Source organism: Salvia hispanica, chromosome 3 (genome assembly GCF_029641045.1).
Source record: "Salvia hispanica isolate PSC_SH4W2 chromosome 3, Shi_PSC_v1, whole genome shotgun sequence".
NCBI lineage: Eukaryota > Viridiplantae > Streptophyta > Magnoliopsida > Lamiales > Lamiaceae > Salvia > Salvia hispanica.
In genome coordinates, this window is record NC_142694.1 from 18082642 (window position 1) to 18104588 (window position 21947).

The window sequence follows — 21947 nt, forward strand, 5'->3', positions numbered from 1 at the left end:
CATGTTTTGAAAGTTACAAAGATGGAAATGTGTTCTTTGATACCTCGACAATTGATTGTGGTTGGCGTTATAGATGCATGGGCTTCCTACCTCAACAACATGGAAGAAATCTGATCACCATACTCATGAAGGCGGCTATTCTTCACCACTTATCCATGTGTAAGTACAAATTATTGAAATATAATAAGATTGTATGTTATGAAGATCCTAACTACATTAATATTAATATGCAGTTGTACACCATTGTGACAAAGCCTCAATCCATGGATGTCAACACAATTATTGCAAACTTCTGTAACAACTTGGACAGAGAGGTGAAGGAAATTCCATATTTCAAATGGAAAGATGTGAACACGGTACAAGCATCATTACTTCATTAGTACTTCATTTTTACACTATATTACTTCATTCATACATTTTATTACTTCATTCATTTTTCATGTTACTTCATTTTTAAGATTGTTCAATACTTCATTTGTATACTTTATTACTTCATTCATATTGCTTGTTACTTCATTCAATAGGTGTTCTTCCCCATATGTGCAAATCAGCATTATTATGCTGTATGTTTTTGCTTCAAGAGAAATGCTATTGCTATAATAGACAATTCTGCAAACGGGGATGACACCGACCTCACATTCCAGAAACATTGGTTCGTATTCTTCTCTTATGATTGAATAGCACATACATATGAATACACACAACTACAAATGCCATGTATTTGTTTTGTACATGCAGAGATCATATTTTTGTCACTTCCTCACCAAGAATGGTCTCCACGCATATTGCAAGATCGTTTCCAACGCCAAAATGGAGAGATTGAAAATGCCATGGAGGACAGTTGATAACGTTGAAGACTGTGGAGTATTTCTGATGCGGCATATGGAAACGTACAAGGGTGAACGTGAAGTTTGCTGGAATTGCGGCTTGTAGAAATCAAGTTCAGGTGTGCTTCAGAGCTTGAGGGCCAAATATTGTTCGACACTGCTGTTAGCCGAAAACAGCCACGAAAGCTTCAACAACAAAATTGTTACATCAGCGTATTACGAAGAGGAAAGCAAACACATTGAAATTGATGTTGAGAAAATGATTGCGGCATATTTAAAGAAGAAATAATGAATTAAATTTTGTATTTGACATACATCTGTTATGAGCAATTTTGAATACAATACCACACTTTGTAATGTTGTTCATTATTAGCCTATAATACTGCATTGGGTAACCGATTTAGTTCATTTCAGAAATCTTAGTTCATTTCAAAGATCTATTGACAAATGGAAAATATAAAGTAAGATTAATAATCTACTCCTACTATATATTTTGTCTATTCTCTTTAAGATTAATGAGACATTATAAAAACAATTCAGTCTATTCTCTTTAAGCTAGCAAAAAGTCTAAACAAGTTCAAATTCAAAAATGTAAATGAAGTAAGAAACTACATGATTGAAGTACAGAAGTAAGGGAATGAAGAACAGAAATATCCGAATAAAGTAACATTTGGAACAGAGCTACTAGAACAGAATAGAACAACCAGCCTCAACATTGGTTTTTCCTCTTTAAATTTTGTTTAGTGTTAGCCTGAAATACTGCATTGGGTACCATATTTAGTTCATTTCTGAGATCTATTGATTATTGATAAGTGATTGACAAATGAAAAATATATCAAAGTAAGATTAAGATAAACGTCATAATAAAGAACAAATAATGTAACGCCCCGACTTTTCCAAATATCCTTTAGTTGTGTTATATATATAAATGTCAAATGTTTAGTAGAATATTATCTAAAATCCCAAGTTTCTTTTGTGTATTAATTTCTCGTTTCCTCAATCAAATCAATTAAAAGATATGAATGAAAAAAAAATAAAATGAATTTCACTTTTGAAGTAATTGATAGACCACTAATACACATGAGTTTACAAATTCATGAACATCCCTACATTCCCATTTAAATAAAATGTAAGAAAATTTACATGTAATTGTTGGGCCTATGAAATATTTTTAGCTCAATCTTTATTTTTAAGACCACTTTCGGGAGAGCCCATCTCTATGCCCTCTTTATTTTTATTTAACAGCCCAATAAACTTTCAAATATGCTAACTCCCAACTCAACGTGTCTTCCGTAGAATCTGCCAAATCCTTCCACCGCCTTGAAAAATTTCCAGCAAAGCATATATCATATCATCACTCCCAACAATAGCCGTCGTATATGTTTCTATATGCAAAGTTATTCTCCAGTTTCACCGCATCCAAATTCTGAGAGAAGAAGAAAATAAGAGTTAATAGAAAAAGTAAATAGAGACAGTGAGCTCCAACAACATGGTATACCTTCTATTAGTTCATGTATCTATGTTTTTATTTCCATGGCATACCTTTTCATCATTGACAGTAGTTAATTCATGAGATTTTTGTGCAAATATTGAAATAAGTTCAACCTCTTGAAACCAAGTCAACTCCAATTTCTTGAGAACAACTCATAAATGAATGAAACTTAGAATAGAAAATAAAGGGGGAAAGGAATTACCGCTGGCCGGAAAGAGCAGTTGCAGCGCCGATGATGCCTTGAACGGCGACACCTGCGCCTGCACGGCAGCAACCGGTCCAGAGATGACTTCCGACGGGGCTCTAAATCGAATGGGTTTCCGGCAGCGAGAATTAGAGAAAGAGAGAGTGGAGTTTGCTGAGGGGAGGCAGCGCCGCTGCCTGTGCGTGTCCGGCAGTGGCGGTGCTGCGTTTTGTTGGAGAGAGAAAGAAGAAGGGATTAGATGAAGTCTTCTGTTCAAGGATTTTGATTTAGTTGGGAGAAAGAGGGATAAAAGAGAGGAGTTAGAATTTGGGAATTTTTGTGTGATGAAGGAATATGAGTGATTTGGGGGTGACGATGGTGGGAAAGTGGCTGCTCTATTTTGAATTTTTAATTGGGTATGTTTTAGGGAAAAGAGGATTTGACTAAACGGATTAAATGGTTGGGCTAAGGAATATCATTTTAAGATGGGCTATGGATTTTAATTTGGGACTTAGGGCCAAAATATTAGTGTAATTTGAGAAATTTACTTTAGGCCGAGAATTATTTGTTGCACAGGAATATCTTTGGATCAAAATAAATAGTTGTGGTGACTTTCTGATAATATCCTAGACGATGTTTTAATTTTCGAAATAATTAATTCGAAGGAAAGCTGAGTTTTAATATAGTAGCACAGTGACGGTTTAATTTTGTAAAATAAATTCAAAAAAAAAAAAAAAAAACTTTTAAGAAAGAGTAGAGAACAAACCAGAACCTCACTTTAGCATGCATTCCAAGTATTAATTTTCTTGAGTCTAATTAGGTACATGTTGTTTTAAAAAGGCTATTTCTGCGAGCAAGTTAAAGTCGGAATAAGAAAATTCAAGTTAAGGAAACTAAGCTAACGAGGTGGGCTTTCTGTTTACTATTCAGTTATTTTGTGGGCTTTTGAACCCAACATATTATTATGAGATCTCTTTCAGTATGATTTCAGTTATTTAAATTCTAAGTATGTTTTGTCTTGCCATATTCTGTTTTTAGCAATACCTATTTGTTTGTCTAGCAAGGGGAGCCTCCCTACTAGACCAGGTCAGTTAATCGAATTCGGGTTCTAGTAGAGCCGCAAACTCTACTTGGATTAGTGTACACCAGGGGATCGTGAGCCATCCTTCGAGTTGGCCGGTCCAGTGACTTGGAATGTGGCCACATTTCTGGTTCACACAGGTTCAAATATGGTATATGCTACAGGAAAATAGACAGACTAGTCACAGTTTACAAAAGAAAATAGTATAGTGTACTCGGGCCTTTTTAAGATAAATCCCGAGCTCATTCAGTGATGGCTTGACAAAACTAGTTTTAATGTAAAGTATATTTTGGCAATTGTTCACTGAGTATATCAAGTACTCAGCCCTGCATGTTTTTTTTAAATGTGCAGGTTGAGCGGCGACGGGCGGGTGGGTGTTGAGCAAAGCCGATGAAGAATTTGTCTTAACTTTCTGAATATGTCATGTCTTCACACATGACATATTTCCTTTTATCCTGAATGCTTCCGTTGATTTATTACTTCATTTGAGTTTATACTTTTTCGAGATGATACTACGATTCTTTTATGCTATTCCAATTATTTCGAGTGATGTTCAACTGCGCGATGTTCCCTTTTCCTTCCCCTCTTCTTTAAATCCTCCCCTTGTCACGGTAAGCCGACCTTGCTATCCTTAGCTAAGTGCGGTCGTGACAAATAAGCCATTATAAAAACACTTCAGTGTATTCTATTTAAGTTTGCAAAAAGTTTAAACAAATTCAAATTCAATATGTAAATGAAGAAACTATAAGACTGAAGTACAGAACTAAAGGAATGAAGAACAGAAATATCCGAATGAAGTAATAAGTTTTGGAACAGAACTATTGGAATAGAACAAAACAACCAGCTTTAACATTGGTTTCTACTCTTTTTCTTGTTCTTCTCCTCCTAAAACCAGAGTGAACTATTTCTTTCCAAATCCTCACTGCCTCTGTTTTGTCTTCTCATTCTCCTTTTTGCAGTTCCTCGAATCATGGTGTCCTATCACATGACAGTTTCCACACTTTCGGCCTGGTTTCTTTGCTAACTTGATTGCTGCCTCCTTCTTTGATTTCCTCCTACTTCCACTTCCCTTTGTACTGACAACATTAGGAGGATGAACTTCAATAAAATTTGGAACTTGTGAGCCGTAGAAGTTTTCAATCAATGCTCTCTTCTCTATTGAAGACAGAACAACACCTTCTCCAAGAAGCTGCTTCTTACCTTCTTCAATAATTGCAGCAAAAGCATTGATTTGGTCAATGTTCCCTTCAATACTTTGTGTTATTTCAAAGAATAATGCATACATGTTTTTAAATGCAATCTTCTTCTCGTCTACAGCAGAGAATATTTCATGATCATCACAAAAACCTCCATGTATTGGCTTCACAAACTGTGACTTCAACCATCTCCATCCACGCAACTTCTCGGGTATCAACTTAACAAACTTATATTTCAACACACAAAATATATGGCGGCACGATAGACCAAGTCTCTCAAACTTTTTACATCCACACAAATAGGTGTCATCGCCAATGGAGTAAGTCACTGTCCATGAGTTTGAATCCTTGTCATTTATGTTATATACTTCATTCGCTCTATTGGTAGACACTCCTAGAGTTGCACAAGACAAAGAGAAACATGCATAAACTATCTCCTCTTGAATTGCATTAAAAGCACTACCACTATATATTGTTGATGCATGTTTCTCGATTTCCAATTCTGTTCGCAAAATAGGCACTTTTGTTGAATCATAGTATTCAAGCTTTGCACTATTACTTCTTTGAGCCTCCAAAGAATGGTTATAGTTCGTATAAAATAGCATAAGGTTAGCCCGACAGTTTGAGTACCTTTTAAAGAAGCTATTCTGTGATTCGGACAAAGATGTTGTCTTTATCAACGAGCTCATCGGAAAATCACGGAAAAAGGCTGGAACCCAAAACTTTCTAGATGCAAACATTGATAAAAACCAGTCATTATTGGCCAGCCCATATCTTTCCATTATAGCATGCCAAGATTCTTCAAATGCATCAGACTCTATCAACTCCGACCAAACACATGCATTCAATTCCTTCTTTAGTTCTTCACTACCAAGCATGTTCTTTGGCAATTTGTCAGCAACTTTATTCATTATATGCCACATGCACCTGTATTAAGAAGAACCTCTGCAATAGCAACTTTCATTCCTAAGTCTTGCTCGGTTACGGTTAGCTTGGGAGCCACACCCATACATTTCACAAATTGTTTAAATAACCATGAAAAGGAGTCTGCATTTTCCTTGGACAAAAGGCCAGCAGCAAATGTCACAGGGCAACCATGATTATCCTTGCCCGTAAAAGGAGCAAATATCATGCAGTACCTACATGTTAAAATCACTATAAGACATGCAGAATATACTTTAATCACAAACAGTTCACTTTAAGCACGAAATACTTCATTCTAAGCATGTTTTACTTCACTGAAATGGAAAAACAAAGCACTTTAAACATGGATCACAAACACTTCACTCTAACTCTATAATACTTCAGTCTAAGCATATTTTACTTCACTAAAATGATAAAATAGTGCACATAAGCATGGATCACAAACACTTCACTCTAATCGAGGAATACTTCACTCTAAGCACATTTTACTTCACTGAAATGAAAAATCAGAGCAATATAAGAATACTCAATACACTTCACTGTAAGCATATTGTAGTTTACTAAATGCTCAATATACTTCACTAAAATGAATAAAAACAGTACAATATGAGCCATGCTCAATATACTTCATTGTAAGCTTATTGTAGTTCACTAAATGCTCAATATACTTCACTGAATTGAAAAACAACACTATAAGCATGCAGAAATAAACAATACACTATAATCATATACTAGTTCACTATATGAGCAATATATATCATTATACGCTCAATATACTTCATTGAAGTGAAAGACAGTAAACTATGAGGCATATGAATATAATTAGTGTGCACGTACCTATTTGTTGAGTATGTCGTATCAAAAGAAACAATATCACCATACAAATGATAATTTCTCTTGGCAGTTGGATCACACCAAAACAAACGTGTCAGTCTATCCTTTGAGTTGACCTCAAATTCATAGGTAAATGCTGCACAAAGTTCCTTCTTCTTACGCATCTCATTTAATAGCATTTGTGCATCGGCTCCTTCCACGTATGCTCTAAGGTCGCGTCTGTAGTTGCGCACTTCTAAAACAGTACACCCTACATAATCTAATCCACCAAGAACTTCCTTGAGTAAGCTAAAACTTAAAGTTGGACCGAGCATAATTGTTGTAGAAGTCCAATGCACGATCAAGGGTCATGAAACTTTGTCCAATTTTTGGTTTCAAATCATCGGGACATTTTGGTACGTAAACCACTGTAAGAAATATATACTTCACTGTAAGCATAAAATACTTCACTGTAATCATGTTTTACTTCACTAAAATGAAAAAATAGAGCACTTTAAGCATGAATCATAAAAACTTCACTCTAACCACTAGGAGCATAAAATAGTTCACTTAATGCATAATATACTTCCCTAAAATGATAAAACAGAGCACTAAAAGCATGGATCACAAACAATTCACTCTAACACTCGAATACTTCACTTTAATCATGTTTTACTTTACTAAAATGAAAAAATAGAACACTTAAAGCATGAATCACAGACACTTCACGCTAACCATGGAATACTTCACTTAAATCATGTTTTACTTCACTCTAACCATGAATCACAAATATTTCACTCTAGCACTGAAATACTTCACTTAAATGATGTTTTACTTCATTCTAATGCATAATATACTTCACAAAAATGAAAACAGATCACTAAATGCATAATGTACTTCACTACAAACAATATTTACTTCACTATAAAGTATATTTAATAGACGATAGTACATATTTACTCACTAAAAAACATATTTCTACACTACAACGCATATTGAGCATATTTACTTCACTGTTCGTCACATATAGTTCATTCTAACGTTTTTCACATCATACACAATCTAATCATGCTGAGCAACAACACTTAATTGATAATAATTGATAATTACCTTTAGATTCAGTTTCTCTTTTCTCTCCCGATGAAGAGGAATCGGAATCGAAATAATCTTCCGATGAATGTATCAGAATTGAATCCATGGGATAAGGAATCCAGACGTCGCGATGAAGGAATGAACGTGAAGAATGAGTAAAATAGTTAGCGAATTTGATACCTTCGGTTTGCCACGCTGATCGATCCTGAACGATCACGCTGATCACAGAAGAATGAATTCAATCAGAATCAAATCACGCTGATCGATCCTAAATGAATTCACGATGAATAAAACGTAGCTGATCAATCGTGAATGAATTGGATCGGGAAGCTGAATTTGGTTCAGATTTGAGATATCGCGCATGAATTTGGTTTAGAAATCTCAAAGTAATTCATGCTTGATTATCGTGAATGAATTCGATTGGGAATCTCATATTTTTGGAAGAAATCCTTAGCTAAATTTGGTTCAGATTTGCGCATGATTTGGGAAGATTGAATTCGGAAGATTGAATTCACGATGATATTCTTTTTTATTCATTAATTCATGTTGAGATATTGAATTCCCAAAATGCCCTTGGACATGTATTTTTTCATAAAAATCTGAAAGAAAGTTTGTTTAAACCATAGGATTAGTCTAGATTAACAAGATGTATAGCTGAGATTTATTCTCTAGTTATATACTTAAAAATAGTTAGACCTTGATCATTCCTATATATATATATATATATATATATATATAGGATTGTGATCAATTGAGATTATTTAGGCTAATTGAGAAATGAGATGCAATATCAGCCACTCATTTTTATTAAATGAGTGGTCCAAATTTTGCCACACAATAAATATTTTTAGATTAATATAATATGAAAGGGCATAATGGTAATTCACATCCATCTCTCCTCTTCTCAAAATTCTTTTTTTTCCCAAATCGCTACCACCAATCGCCCTCCATCTTCATCTTAATCCCTCCAATTTCGCCGACGATAATGGCGATTTCCGCCGCCATATCGTTGCTAATCGCCGTCAAACACTGCTCTCGTTCACCAGCGTCGTCTTCATCTCTCAGTTTCACCTTTTCGTCAATTCATAAAAATCTAATCTCCGCTTCTTCTCCGCTTATCTGTACGCAATCGTCCGCTTCTTCACCTGCTCTGGCCTGACCGATTCTTCCGACGATGAAACCGAGGCTGGCTCCTTCTCCGCCGCAACGTCTCCTTCACCACCGCCTGCAGGTACGACAAATCGTCGATCCGCGCTTCCTCGAATCCGTTGCCTTCTCCGACGATGCGGCGGAACTCGTCCTTCGCCACCGGGTGGCGGAGGAGCTCCACCATCGCCCACTCGATCGTGCTGTTGTCATCTCCGATCTGGCGAGGAATATCTCTTGTGGTAAATTGAATCTCATATTCGATGAATTAGGAGTTTAATTAATTGTTTAATTCAATCAATTACCATGATGATAATGTGGTGTTGATGATCTTCATATTGTTAAAGGTATCCTATGTTTTCAATTGAATACTTCTACAGTAAAGAGAGGTTTTGTTTCTGCATAAATTTCCTAGATCTGAGGCTTCTTTATTCGTTTGGATATACCAGTTGTTGTTGCTTTGATCTTTCTGCAAATTCCGTCTTTGTTTATTAATTTTTGTTTGGCTGAATTGATTTTTTTATGCAGTTGTTCAGATTTCGAGAAATCTTGTTGCGTTTGCCTATGGGTGAAGGTTCAATTCGTAGGAGAAATAGGAGTACACTTCATATTCAGTTCAATTCGAATCTTCCCAACGCTGCCGATGGTGGAGCTGCAGCGGCATCAGGTCGGTGTGAATGCGATTGCGTGGGCGTCGCATAGCTCCTGTCTCATTTGCACGGTGGGAGATGATTCGCAGGCTTTGATTTGGGACCTCTTGTGGATGGGGCAGCCGGTGGAGGACGGATTGGTCCCGATTGTGACGTAAACTGCCGGGGCAGAGATTGAGCAGCTGCAGTGGTCGTCTTCGCAGCCGGATTGGGTGGCGATTGCATTTTCGAACAAGCTACAGATTCTGAGGGTATGAGTAAAGTAGATGATGATTCTGTTTGTGAATTAGTGGTGCTATACTGACCATTGTTTGTAGCCAAACAAGGTTTATTTTATACAAACATTGTTCAGTTTTGTTTAGTCTTTCAACTCTAATTGTAGTTTTTTGATTGCACGCCAATAGAAGTCGTCGTCGGTGAAAGCTGTTGACATTTTGCTATAAATTAATGACATTTTGATATTCTGGCTAGTGATATATGAATTATAAGTGTTATTTTAGTTCTTGATATTTTAATAAGAGTTGTTGACATTTGATATTTTGCCTATTGATATGTGAATTATAAGTGTTATTTTTTAGTTGTTGACATTTTAATACGAGATGTTGATATTTGATATTCTGGCTATTGATATGTGAATTATAAGTGTTATTTTTTAGTTGTTAACATTTAATATTCTGGCCATTGATATGTGAATTATAAGTGCTATTTGTTTGTTGTTGACATTTTAATAGAGTTGTTGACATTTGATATTCTGGCTATTGATATGTAATTATAAGTGTTATTTTTTAGTTGTTGATATTTTAATACGAGCTGATGACATTTGATATTCTGCCTATTGATATGTTATAAGTGTTATTTGTTAGTTGTTGACATTTTAATAGAGTTGTTGACATTTGATATTCTGGCTATTGATATGTAATTATAAGTGTTTAGTTTTTAGTTGTTGACATTTTAATACGAAGTTAAAATTTTAATACGAGCCGTTGACATTTGATATTCTGGCTATTTATAAGTGTTATTTTTTAGTTGTTAACATTTTAATACAAGCTGTTGACATTTGATATTCTGGCTATTTATAAGTGTTATTTTTTAGTTGTTGACATTTTTATACGAGCTGTTACCATTTGATATTCTCAGTATTAAAATGTGGATTATAAGTGTTTTTTTTAGTTGTTGATATTTTAATACGAGTTGTTGACATTTAATATTCTCGGTATTGATATATAAATTATAAGTTTTATTTTTTAGTTGTTGACATTTGATATTCTCAGTATTAAAATGTGAATTATAAGTGTTATTTTAATACAAGTCATGTCAACTACACTTTCAAACCATGTCAACTACACGTACAAGCCATATCGTGTCAACTGCACATATAAGTCATGTCAACTACAATACATATCGTCTCAACTCCACATACAAGTCATATCAACTATGGTATATAATATGTCAGCTACACGTACAAGCCATGTCAACAATTATAAGTCATGTCGACTACACTTTCAAGCCATGTCAACTACACATACAAGCCATGTCAACAACAATTATAAGCCATGTCAACTACACTTTCAAGCCATGTCAACTACACGTACAAGCCATATCGTATCAACTGCACATACAAGTCATGCCAACTGCACATACAAGCCATTAGCTTCTCCAGTGATTCTGCAACCCTACCATGGACTCTCAACCCTATCCATAACCCCTTCCTCCACCCACAAACACAACAACATGGGCTTTTGACTATTTTATAATAATTTGATATTTGAAAATTTTGTATTCTTATGTAAAGTTGATATGATTCAGTGACATTTGTTTCCAGCCCAACTTGACTCATTCCTGTTGCCTTATTTCTTTATGTCATGTGCCATAACATGCAAAGTTGAAAAATCTACGAGACAATTGGGTTAAAAAAACAATAGGAAAGAATGAAAAATCAATCAGAAGATTACAACTCAATACAACAATGTAACTCTCACAAACTATCACGAAAAACAAGTTGAGAAAAAACTAAGCTATCCAAGACTAGTGCAAAAATGAGCCGACCATTAGATGCCAAATAATGTAATTACTTTTCAGTAAATAATTTATGCCTTGACCTGACCATAATACTTCTGCTTCTCCTCAGTGGTCTGGAAACGTCCATGTCCAAACTTGGATGAGGTATCCACAAACTTCAGCTTAATCTCCTCGAGGGCAACACGAGATGTCTGTTTGAGGAGAGATTGACAAAGAGTCACAACCCTTTTCTTAGGACCCACACACCCGCATTTGATCATCAAGTAATCATCCTTTACTACACCATAGTGAGGGAATCCACCCATTGGTGTAATATCTTTCTCAGTCCTGCAATCAATCAACATAAAAGTCATAAGATAAACGAGAAAAACATAGTATTTCCATACATTAGATTGTACTTGGATCTGTTCATTTACAAACTAACAAATCGTTATTTTTTTATTCTGATATGATCAATTTCAATGGAAAGAATTGACAGATGGAAGTATATATAATGCAAATTGCAAAGATGCTAGTGTTGGAACCTGTCAAACTCAGTAGAGGGTGTGTGTTCTTCTTTCCCAACCTTGCCAAGCTTATAGATCTTCTTGTTCAGTTCAGTTCGATGATGGTATCCATTCTGTCCAGCCCTAGCAACAGTGAAGGAAACTCTAGCAGGATGCCTTGCACCAATACAGGCAACCTTACGAAGTCCCCTGTGGGTTTTGCCAGGAAGCCGGGTGACTCCCCAACGTGTAACCACACCTTCATACCCTTTAACCTTTGTGACACCAATAATGTCAATCATCTCATCCATCTGGAAAACAACATCAATGGGGACCTGTTTCTCAAAGAAACCATATGCAAAATCAACCTTTTGTGCTATAGTCCCACCATTCACTTGTATCTCCATCATGTGTGCCTTCTTTTCCTTCAATCCCTTCATTTTTCTTATTTGTACAATAATTAATAGCAATAGAAAACATTAAACGTATAGTCAAATCTGATGAAAAAAATAATTAGTGATAAAATTTCAAAAAAAAGAAATTAGTTTATACCTGAGTGTGAGCCCGGACACGAATGACGCAAGAATATTTCTTCAATTTCTCTAGCTGTGCCTGGGTGTCTTTCTTCCCCTTGTAGTCTCCAGCTTCTTCGAGTATTTGGAAAATGCCTTCTTCTTTGACTTTCACCAATTCTAGTAGAACCTTCTCTTTACCTCCTCACTCAAGTGCTGAGCCCAAACTGTATTCAGGCAGCGAAGACCACGAGGAGTCTTCACATACCCAACGGCACCAACAATTACCATAGGTGGTGTTTCAATCATGGTGACAGCTTCACATGTCTCCTTCTTGTGAAGTTCTGCAATAAATATTTCAATATAGAATATTCACATTTCGTGCTTTCAATAAAACTTTAGCCTAGTACAACACAGAATCTCTGTAATATAATAGAGCATGTCTACCACTGGAATGACAAACAAATTAGAAGTCAATAGAAATGCACATCAATTCAAATATCAACAGATTTGCGTTTATGTGAACAAGAAATTATCATGATAGCAACAGAGAGTATACATGATATCAATAAATTCCACATAGAATGTCAACAAATCTGCATTTATGTCAACAGAGTATAATTCACCAACAAAGTACAAAAACGTCATGTTAATGAAAATCAAACCAAAATACCTTTGATTATGAAGTGTACTCGAACCTAAAAAAAACTGATTAGGAACAAATTTGGCTGGGCATCAACAAATAAAGCATAAAAACAGAATCGAAGTCGATAAAATCAACCTAAAAACTTCAGATTCAACCAAACTCCATCGAATTAGTTGTCTGTTGTTAAAAAATTCTTCAATTTTCGGATGAACGACGATTTTGAATGCCGATTTTGAAAATTCATCAACCTGAAGAAGTCGTTTCAACCACCACCGATTTGGAATGTCGATTCTCTTCGATCGTTGCTTCAGCTACAATTGGCGCTTCAGCCGATTGTCTTCGATTTTGCTTTTCTATCGTCATTGCACGAAACTGTTCGATTTTGCTCTTCGATTTTGAAGGTCTACGAATTGAAATTTGAAGATCAGATTTTCAGCGAGATTTGCATGTCTTCGATTTTATGAAGATTTGTATGAAGATTTGTAGGTTTTCAGCGATAGTTTTAGAGAAGATTTTAGAAAATGGTTTGAAATATAATTTTATGTTTTCTGTCTTTTATTAATAAAATTACAACTATACCCCCTTGTTGACATAATGTGTTATCTGTTGAAATTACATGAATCTTATGGATTAGTGGCCCATATTGCATCTCATTTCTCAATTAAGGTAAATAATCTCAACCTAACAAGACCCTATATATATATATAGGGTCTTGTTATGTTGAGTATTTTGGGCTTAATTGAGAATTGAGATGCAATCTCAACCACTCATTCACAATTTTCGCGCGATGTCAACAGTGCGTAGTTCATGTCAACAAGGGGGTATTTTTGTCTTTTTCGCGCGATGTCAACTACAGAGACATTATGCCAACTCTAGCTTCAAAGTCTTCAAATCTTCAAATCTTCAAATCTTCAACATTCAAATCTTCAAATCTCCAACATTCAAATCATCAAATCTTCAAATCTTCAACATTCAAATCTTCAAATCTTCAACATTCAAATCTTCAAATCTTCAAATCTTCAACATTCAAATCTTCAAATCTCTTCAACATTCAAATCTTCAAATCTTCAACATTCAAATCTTCAAATCTTCAACTTTCAAATCTTCAAATCTTCAAATCTTCAAATATTCAAATCTTCAAATATTCAACATTCAAATCTTCAAATCTTCAAATCTTCAACATACAAATCTTCAAATCTTCAAATATTCAAATCTTCAAATATTCAACATTCAAATCTTCAAATCTTCAAATCTTCAACATTCAAATCTTCAAATCATCAACATTCAAATCTTCAACAACTAACAAATAATACTTATAATTCACATATCAATACCGAGAATATCGAATGTCAACAACTCGTATTAAAATGTCAACAACTAACAAATAACACTTATAATTCACATATCAACACCGAGAATATCGAATGTCAACAACTCGTATTAAAATGTCAACAACTAACAAATAAAACTTATAATTCACATATCAATACCAAGAATATCGAATGCCAACAACTCGTATTAAAATGTCAACAACTAACAAATAACACTTATAATTCACATATCATTACCAAGAATATCGAATGTCAACAACTCGTATTAAAATGTCAACAACTAACAAATAACACTTACAATTCACATATCAATACCGAGAATATCGAATGTCAACAACTCGTATTAAAATGTCAACAACTAACAAATAACACTTACTATTCACATATCAATACCGAGAATATCGAATGTCAACAACTCGTATTAAAATGTCAACAACTAACAAATAATACTTATAATTCACATATCAACTACGATGTCAACTACGATGTCAACAGCAAACATTATTCATGTCAACTACGATGTCAACAACAAACGTTATTTATGTCAAATATTATGTCACCAGCAACATTTTACAAATAATTAATGTCAATAACAAATATTTTCATGTCAACGACCTATATTATTGTAACACCCGCTATTATTATCACCTTTTTACATTACGATTTTGTTTTGAAAACGAGCGAGTGTTAGACCTCGAGTAAAATATCGTCTTTATTTTGGTCGCATTTGGAAATAGTGAATGCTTGATTTGTTGTTGATTAATTGTGTGGTGAAAATAGTCGACGAGATTGTTGTGAGAGCCGATGGAAAAAATTTAGACGATGTTTACAAGTACTTGGAATAACACCAAGGTACTAAAAATAAAAGCCACAATTTATTTAATACTCTAAATCAAACATTCGGGCATATTATGTCTATCTCTCTTGTTCTAGCCTTTTATTCTACTCTGCAGTAGTAGAATATTAATTAATTATTCTACTCAGCAGTCAAATTTGGTCAAATATTTCTCCCAATTCCATCATCATACGGTTTCTTCCATATCTCCATCTCCCTAAAAGATCTCCAACCAAATACTCTCTATTAACTCTATACATATATTTCTCTCCCCCACAACCTCATTAAATTTAATCAGCGTCGTTCCACAAATTGCAGTTTTTTTTTCTTCTTTCCAACAGAGGTATAATCTTTCCCTTCAATCCAGTGTATACAACTTTCTGGATATTAAATACATAGCACCATTTTTGTTTTGTCACAGTTGAAAGGGAAAAATCGAGCAGCCTGTGAATCTAAATTCACCATGCAAATCCCAATTTGTTCTCTTCATGCCAAAGGTATAATCCACTATTTTTATGAATCCCCTGCATTCCATACCCACATACATACACTTAGTACACTGTGATTCTGGAACAAATGTATCTTGGAAACTTTTGGAAACTTGTTGAATGATACTCTCTCCTAAAGCTTCGATCTTTAATGCTTAGAATGTGCCTTTTGTGTTTCTCTTCAATTCCAAATTTCTAAAATTCTTTTTCTGCCCATATAATATTTGAAATCCAATAATTAGAAATCATATGAAAGCTTGGCTAAAAAAAATATGAGAGGCGGCGCTGCTCGGTGACGGTAGGCCGCGGCGGCAGTGTTTTGACAGCAGCTGCCGAACTGAGCTTGCGGCGGCGAGTTTTACCGATGGTAAGGAATGAGGAGAGACCGAGAGGAAGAAAGATGTCAGCTTTGTGCTTCTAATTTTGGAGATTTGTAGTTCCTAAATTGAGACACCAAATTTGAGAGATGATTTGTGAATTTTAGAAGAATGATAGAGAGTGCGAGGGCGTGAGTTTTACAGAGGCAGAGAGTGAAGATTTGAGATAGAGAGAAAGAGAGAGTTGCAGGGAGGGAGATACGTTGATGATGGCTTGGAGTATATTTTAGTTCATTTGTTTAATGGCTTGAGCCATTTTATTTACTAACAAATTCTAGGCATTTAGTTAAGTATATATATGTGTTGTCAAAGGAGTATATATGTGTAATGGCAGGGAGTATTTAGGCGCTGTTTCTTTTTCTTTAGTTTAGGTGTTGGGTATTTTTTAATACTTTTGTTGGGCCATGATTTGCCATGGGCTAATTGAAAGTTTACATGCTGCCTAATTTCGGTGATGACCGAGAGTTTTCTATGCTGGGAACTTTGGTATTTAAATAATGAATATGTTTTATTATATGAGAACGAATGAAAATTGAACACGCATAGGATGCATGCATCGTTGTTAAATTAATTTATTATGCAAAGTCTAATTTTTGCATACGATGGTATTTCGAAAAGGGCGAGCTTGTGCACGTTGTTAGCAGTTGGAATAAGAAGTGATTGAGGAGTAAGCTTGTGAGGTGGGCTTTCCTTTTAAATAAGGACTATGTCCTAAATATTTTTACTATGTGAAGGAGGTGAAAAATGTTTGTCTTGCCATGTTTTGTGTTTGAATGAACCTATCTGAAGTGGCTATGCCATGTATGTTAACGAATTTGGGTCCCAGTAGGGCTGCAAACCCTGCTCGAACTGGTGTACACCCAGTAGATCGTGTGCTATCTCATTGGAGTTGGCCGGTCTAGTGACTTGGTTCGTGGCCACGTTCCTTGTCATGTATGTTCAGATATGGTGATGGTGAATGTGGATGGAAAACGGTTGCAACCGAACTTGTGAAATATGTTTTAGTGACTTGGGTTCTTTCTAAAACCCCCAAGATCACTCGTTATGGCTTGACAAACTGTTTTGGCATGTGTCTACTGAGTGCATCAAGTACTCAGCCCTGCATATTTGTTTGCTTAATGTGCAGATTGAGCGGCGACGGACGGGGAGGATGTTGAGCAGAATTCATGGATTATTTATGGCTTGCTTAGTATCGTTGGATATGTCGTGTCTTCATACTCGGCATTTTCCGTGTCTTGAACACTTCCGCAGTGTGTCTTTTCCTTAAAATTCTTTTAGCATTGAGAGTCAAACACTTTTCAAAATTGTTTACGTTCCAGTCTTTATTTCTTTAGAGTGGTATTTTGTTGAAATGATACTACTTTGTTTTTCTAAGTTTTCAGTTACTAAAATATTTTGGTCAAAAGTGTGTGTTTCCCTCTTTCTTCCCCGCTTCTTTAATCCTCCCCTAGTCGCGATCAACCGTGTTTTCTATCCTTAGAAAATGCGGGCGTGACAATTATTTGTGTCAACAACAACGTTTTACATATAATTCATGTCAACAACAATGTTTTATATATAATTTATGTCAATAACATTTTTCATAAAATTTATGCCAACCACCTATATAATTCATGTCAACAACAAACTTTATTTATGTCAACTATTATGTCAACAATAACATTTTACAAATAATTAATGTCAACAACAAATATTTTCATGTCAACGACGTATATTATTTATGTCAACAACAACGTTTTACATATAATTTATGCCAACGCCCTATATAATTCATGTCAACAACAAACGTTATTATGTCAACGAGCTATATAATTCATGTAAAAAATAAACAGCTTTATGTCAACAACTTATATAATTTATGTCAACAATAATATTTTAGGCAATATCACAAACACCTTATATACACAACTCAAAAAGATCTGAATTGAACCGAATATGCAGTGTACTCCTATGTACGCCTATTTCTCCTACGAATTGAACCTTCAGTCATAGGCAAATACAACGAGATTTATCGAAATTCGAACAACTGCATAAAAAAATTCAATTCAGCCAAATATGTGTATAGTTGACATGAATTTGTGTATGTGGTTGACATTAGTTAACATTAAAAAAAGGGAGATAGTTAAATCTTAAATCTAACTCTTAGCAACTAATTTCCAATTGGGGAATATCACCAAACACCTAGAGTGCATTATGATTAAGCTTGATTCTCCAATCAAATCCAATCCAATTCCTCCCGACTGCCATCACCAAATCAAATCCAATCCAATCCAATTCCTCCCCACTACCATCACCAAATCACAGATCAAATGAAGCGGTTGGAGATGCAGGAGAACGGAGTCAATGCAGACGCGGCGGAGGATTTCGCCGGTGACGGCAGATGCGGCGAGAAGTCAGGGTACTTGACGGCGGGGACAGCGGCAGAGCATAGAGAGAGGTCAAAATCGGAGCATAAAATCTGCAAAAATACACTAATTCTAACTAATTAAATAATTGCAACAACACTAAATTAGTAAATTAAAAATTGATTTCATTGAGGATTTGCGATTAAGTGGAATTCAATTTTGAAAAATCTGAATATTACCTAGCGGCGTTGAGAGAGAATCGTTTATGCGGCTGTTTATGCCTAAGCGTGTGCAAATCGCCGCCGACGCAGAACTCCATAACGACGCAGGAGAAATTCGAAGCTTCGAATTCGGCGAAAAGTGTAGGGAGAAACGGATGATCGATGAGGCGCATGATCTTCCTCTCTATCTCTGCTCTCTGCGTCTTCTTCTTCAACACGAGAACGTCGTTGTCCACCACCTTCATCGCGTAGAGGCGGCCGTCGTCCGCCGCGCCGCGGAGGCGGCAGAGGTAGAGGTGGCCGATGTCGCCACTGCCGATCTAGCGCACGAGACTGAAATCGCGAAACGTGAGGTTCGATTTCAGGCGGATCGCCTGGAACGAGGAGTCCGATGATCGGTGCGGTTTCATCGCCGTCACTTGATCAGGCGAGCTCGGCGGAAGCTTGAAGGAGAAGCGACTGAAGCTGGTGCAGTGGCTTAGAGTGGCTTTTTAAAATTACCAGAAATTACTATTCTGCCCTTTCATATTAAATTAATCTAAAAATATTTATTGTGTGGCAAAATCTGGACCACTCATTTAATAAAAATGAGGGGCTGATATTGCATCTCATTTCTCAATTAGCCTAAATAATCTCAATTGATCACAATCCTATATATATATATATATATATATATATATATATATATATTGTAGGGATGTGATCAAATGAAAACTCTAAATATTGTACAAACTCAAAACTATGATCTGGATCATTGAAAAATATCAACAGATCACAAAAAAGTATCAACGGGAAAATGTCAATAGAATTTCAACGGTAGTCAATGATTGATGTTGTGTTGATACAGTGTTGATACTGTGTTGACATTAAAATCTTGAAATTTTATACTGTGTTGATATTGTATTGAAACTGTATTGACTTTGTGTTGAGTTTTTAGTTTGTGCAATATATAAGTTTTATATATATATATATATATAGGCTAGTGATAAAATGCAAACTTATATATTGCACAAACTCAAAACTCAACACAAAGTCAACACAGTTTCAATACAATATCAACACAGTATAAAATTTCAAGATTTTAATGTCAACACAGTATAAAACTCAATATATATAGAGAGTTGTGATCAATGTCGAACCCTTCTTAAAGATCGAACTAGAGACCAAATATTGTCCATCCATTTTCTTAATCTTGTGGTTAGGATTAATTTACCATTATTTCATTATTTTATCCCAGAAAAATCTTGTTGAAGGGTATTTTGGGAAATCAAAATATTATGAAACATAAAATACGTGTTTCTTCCCTTCTCTCAATTCTTCAATCGCCGATCTGTTATTTAATCTTCATCGATCTCCTTCTCGCAATCTCCTTCATCTTCATCGATCTCCTTCTCGTAATCTCCTTCAATCTTCATTGATCTCCATCATCGGAAAATTGTGTTGCATTAATTACCTCAATCGGATATCGAATTACAGCAGACATCATACTACGCTGAAAGAACCACGTGCTTGTGCGTCGACGATTCAATTCGAGAAGGGGAGAACAAAAAAATCGAAATCAGAAATGGCATCCGCAACAGAAGAAGAAGAAGAAGAAGAAGAAGAAGAAGAAGCAGAGCGGGGAAACCAAACACACAGCCTCGAAGGCGGAGATGAATTTGAAAAGGACGTCATCTATAAACCAAAGGTGCGGATTGAACCTCTTCTTCCACCGCAATGCGACGGAGCTCCTCAACTTCCACCGCCACGAACTGCTGCCGCCGGAGGAGGTGCTTCTCCCTCTCTCGCTCCAGTTGTTGCTGCTACTCCCCTTCTTGTCCAGCCTCTTGAAGAACAGCGAGAAACTGGAAGATTTCTCCATGAATCGGTGCCTCCGCTGATCTGATTGAGAACGGAAAACGGCGGTTGGGTACGATGAGTTTTGGGTTTTTTGTTTTTGAGAATTATGAGAAAATTGTGTTGTTATTGGCTACAGATTTGGAGAAGAAAAAGTATAAAAATCATTGTTATTTAGATTTCTATATTTACTTCATTCAACTAGACTATTACTTCATTCAGTTACATTATTACTTCATTCAACTAGACTATTACTTCATTCGGATATTTTTATTCTTCATTCCTTAGGTTCTGTACTTCGGTCCTGTAGTTTCCTACTTCATTTACATTTTGAATTTGAATTTGTTTAAACTTTTTTCAAGCTTAAAGAGAATAGATTGAAGTATTTTTTATAATGGCTATTAATCTTAAAGATAATAGAAAAAATATATAGTAGGAGTAGATTATTAATCTTACTTTGATATATTTTCCATTTGTCAATCATCTATCAACAGTCAATAGATGTCTGAAATGAACTAAGATCTTTGAAATAATAAAGTGTATGAATGAAGTAACATGAAACATGAATGAAGTAATAAGGTATATGAATGAAGTAATAAAGTGTACGATTGTAGCCTAGAACAAAAATAGAATTAACCCTAATAAAGTGTATGATTGAAGCACAATGAACAATCTGAAAAATGAAGTAAAAGGCAACACGAACGAAGTAATAAAGTGTACAATTGGAGTAACAGGCAACATGAATGAAGTAAAGTGTATGAATGAAAATACTATGAAGAATCTGAAAAATGAAGCAACATGAAACATAAATGAAGTAATAAAGTGTACGAATGAAGTGATAGACAACATGAATGAAGTAATAAAATGTATGAATGAAGTACAATGAACAATCTGAAAAATGAAGCAACAGGCAACATGAATGAAGTAATGAAGTGTACGAATGACATGAAACATGAATGAAGTAATAAATGGTATGAATGAAGTACAATGAATAATCTGAAAAATGAAGCAACAAGCAACATGAATGAACTAAGATCTTATTAGTTTCTCTGAAATGAACTAAATCTGTTACGCAATGCAGTATTTCAGACTTATAATGAACAAAATTAAAAAACATGGACTTTATTCTCAATTGCTCAAAACAGATGTATGTCTATTCCAAAACTTCCTAAAATCATCATTTATTTTTTAAATATGCTGCAATCATTTTCTCAACATCTTTACAGTGCGTTTTTGCTTTCCTTTTTGTAATATGCTGCTGTAACGTTTTTGTTGTTGAAGTTTTCACGGTTGTATATTTTTTAATTGTTTCACGTTTGTAGTATAGAGCACTATGAAGTAATAGTTTATCTGAATGAAGTAATCACCAGATTGAATGAAGTAATATTAGCAGTACTGGATTGTATATATAAGTTAGAAGAAGAAGAAGAAGAAGAAGAAGAAGAAG

The 21947-nt window shown here is 35.1% G+C and overlaps 2 protein-coding genes and 1 long non-coding RNA gene across 3 annotated transcripts; all 3 read right to left on the reverse strand.

Annotated features, from left to right (window-relative positions):
• Positions 1-1857: 1857 nt before the first annotated feature.
• Positions 1858-2978, reverse strand: LOC125215881 (uncharacterized). The gene is made up of 2 exons (XR_007175313.2): positions 2522-2978; positions 1858-2253 (listed from the first exon to the last, which is right to left on the reverse strand). It is a non-coding gene; the product is annotated as an uncharacterized LOC125215881 (long non-coding RNA).
• Positions 2979-4503: 1525 nt separating this feature from the next.
• On the reverse strand, positions 4504-8942 carry LOC148930304 (protein FAR1-RELATED SEQUENCE 9-like). Its single transcript, XM_089066419.1, has 5 exons — positions 8755-8942; positions 7628-7827; positions 6542-6797; positions 5815-5919; positions 4504-5707 (listed from the first exon to the last, which is right to left on the reverse strand). Exons 1-5 carry the CDS (start codon positions 8940-8942, stop codon positions 4504-4506), a joined length of 1953 nt encoding a protein of 650 aa, XP_088922545.1.
• Positions 8943-11492: 2550 nt separating this feature from the next.
• LOC125215879 (large ribosomal subunit protein uL3-like) lies at positions 11493-12362 on the reverse strand. The gene is made up of 2 exons (XM_089069422.1): positions 11949-12362; positions 11493-11751 (listed from the first exon to the last, which is right to left on the reverse strand). The coding sequence occupies exons 1-2, from the start codon at positions 12347-12349 to the stop codon at positions 11493-11495; spliced, it is 660 nt and encodes a 219-aa protein (XP_088925548.1). The 5' UTR covers positions 12350-12362.
• Positions 12363-21947: the final 9585 nt, after the last annotated feature.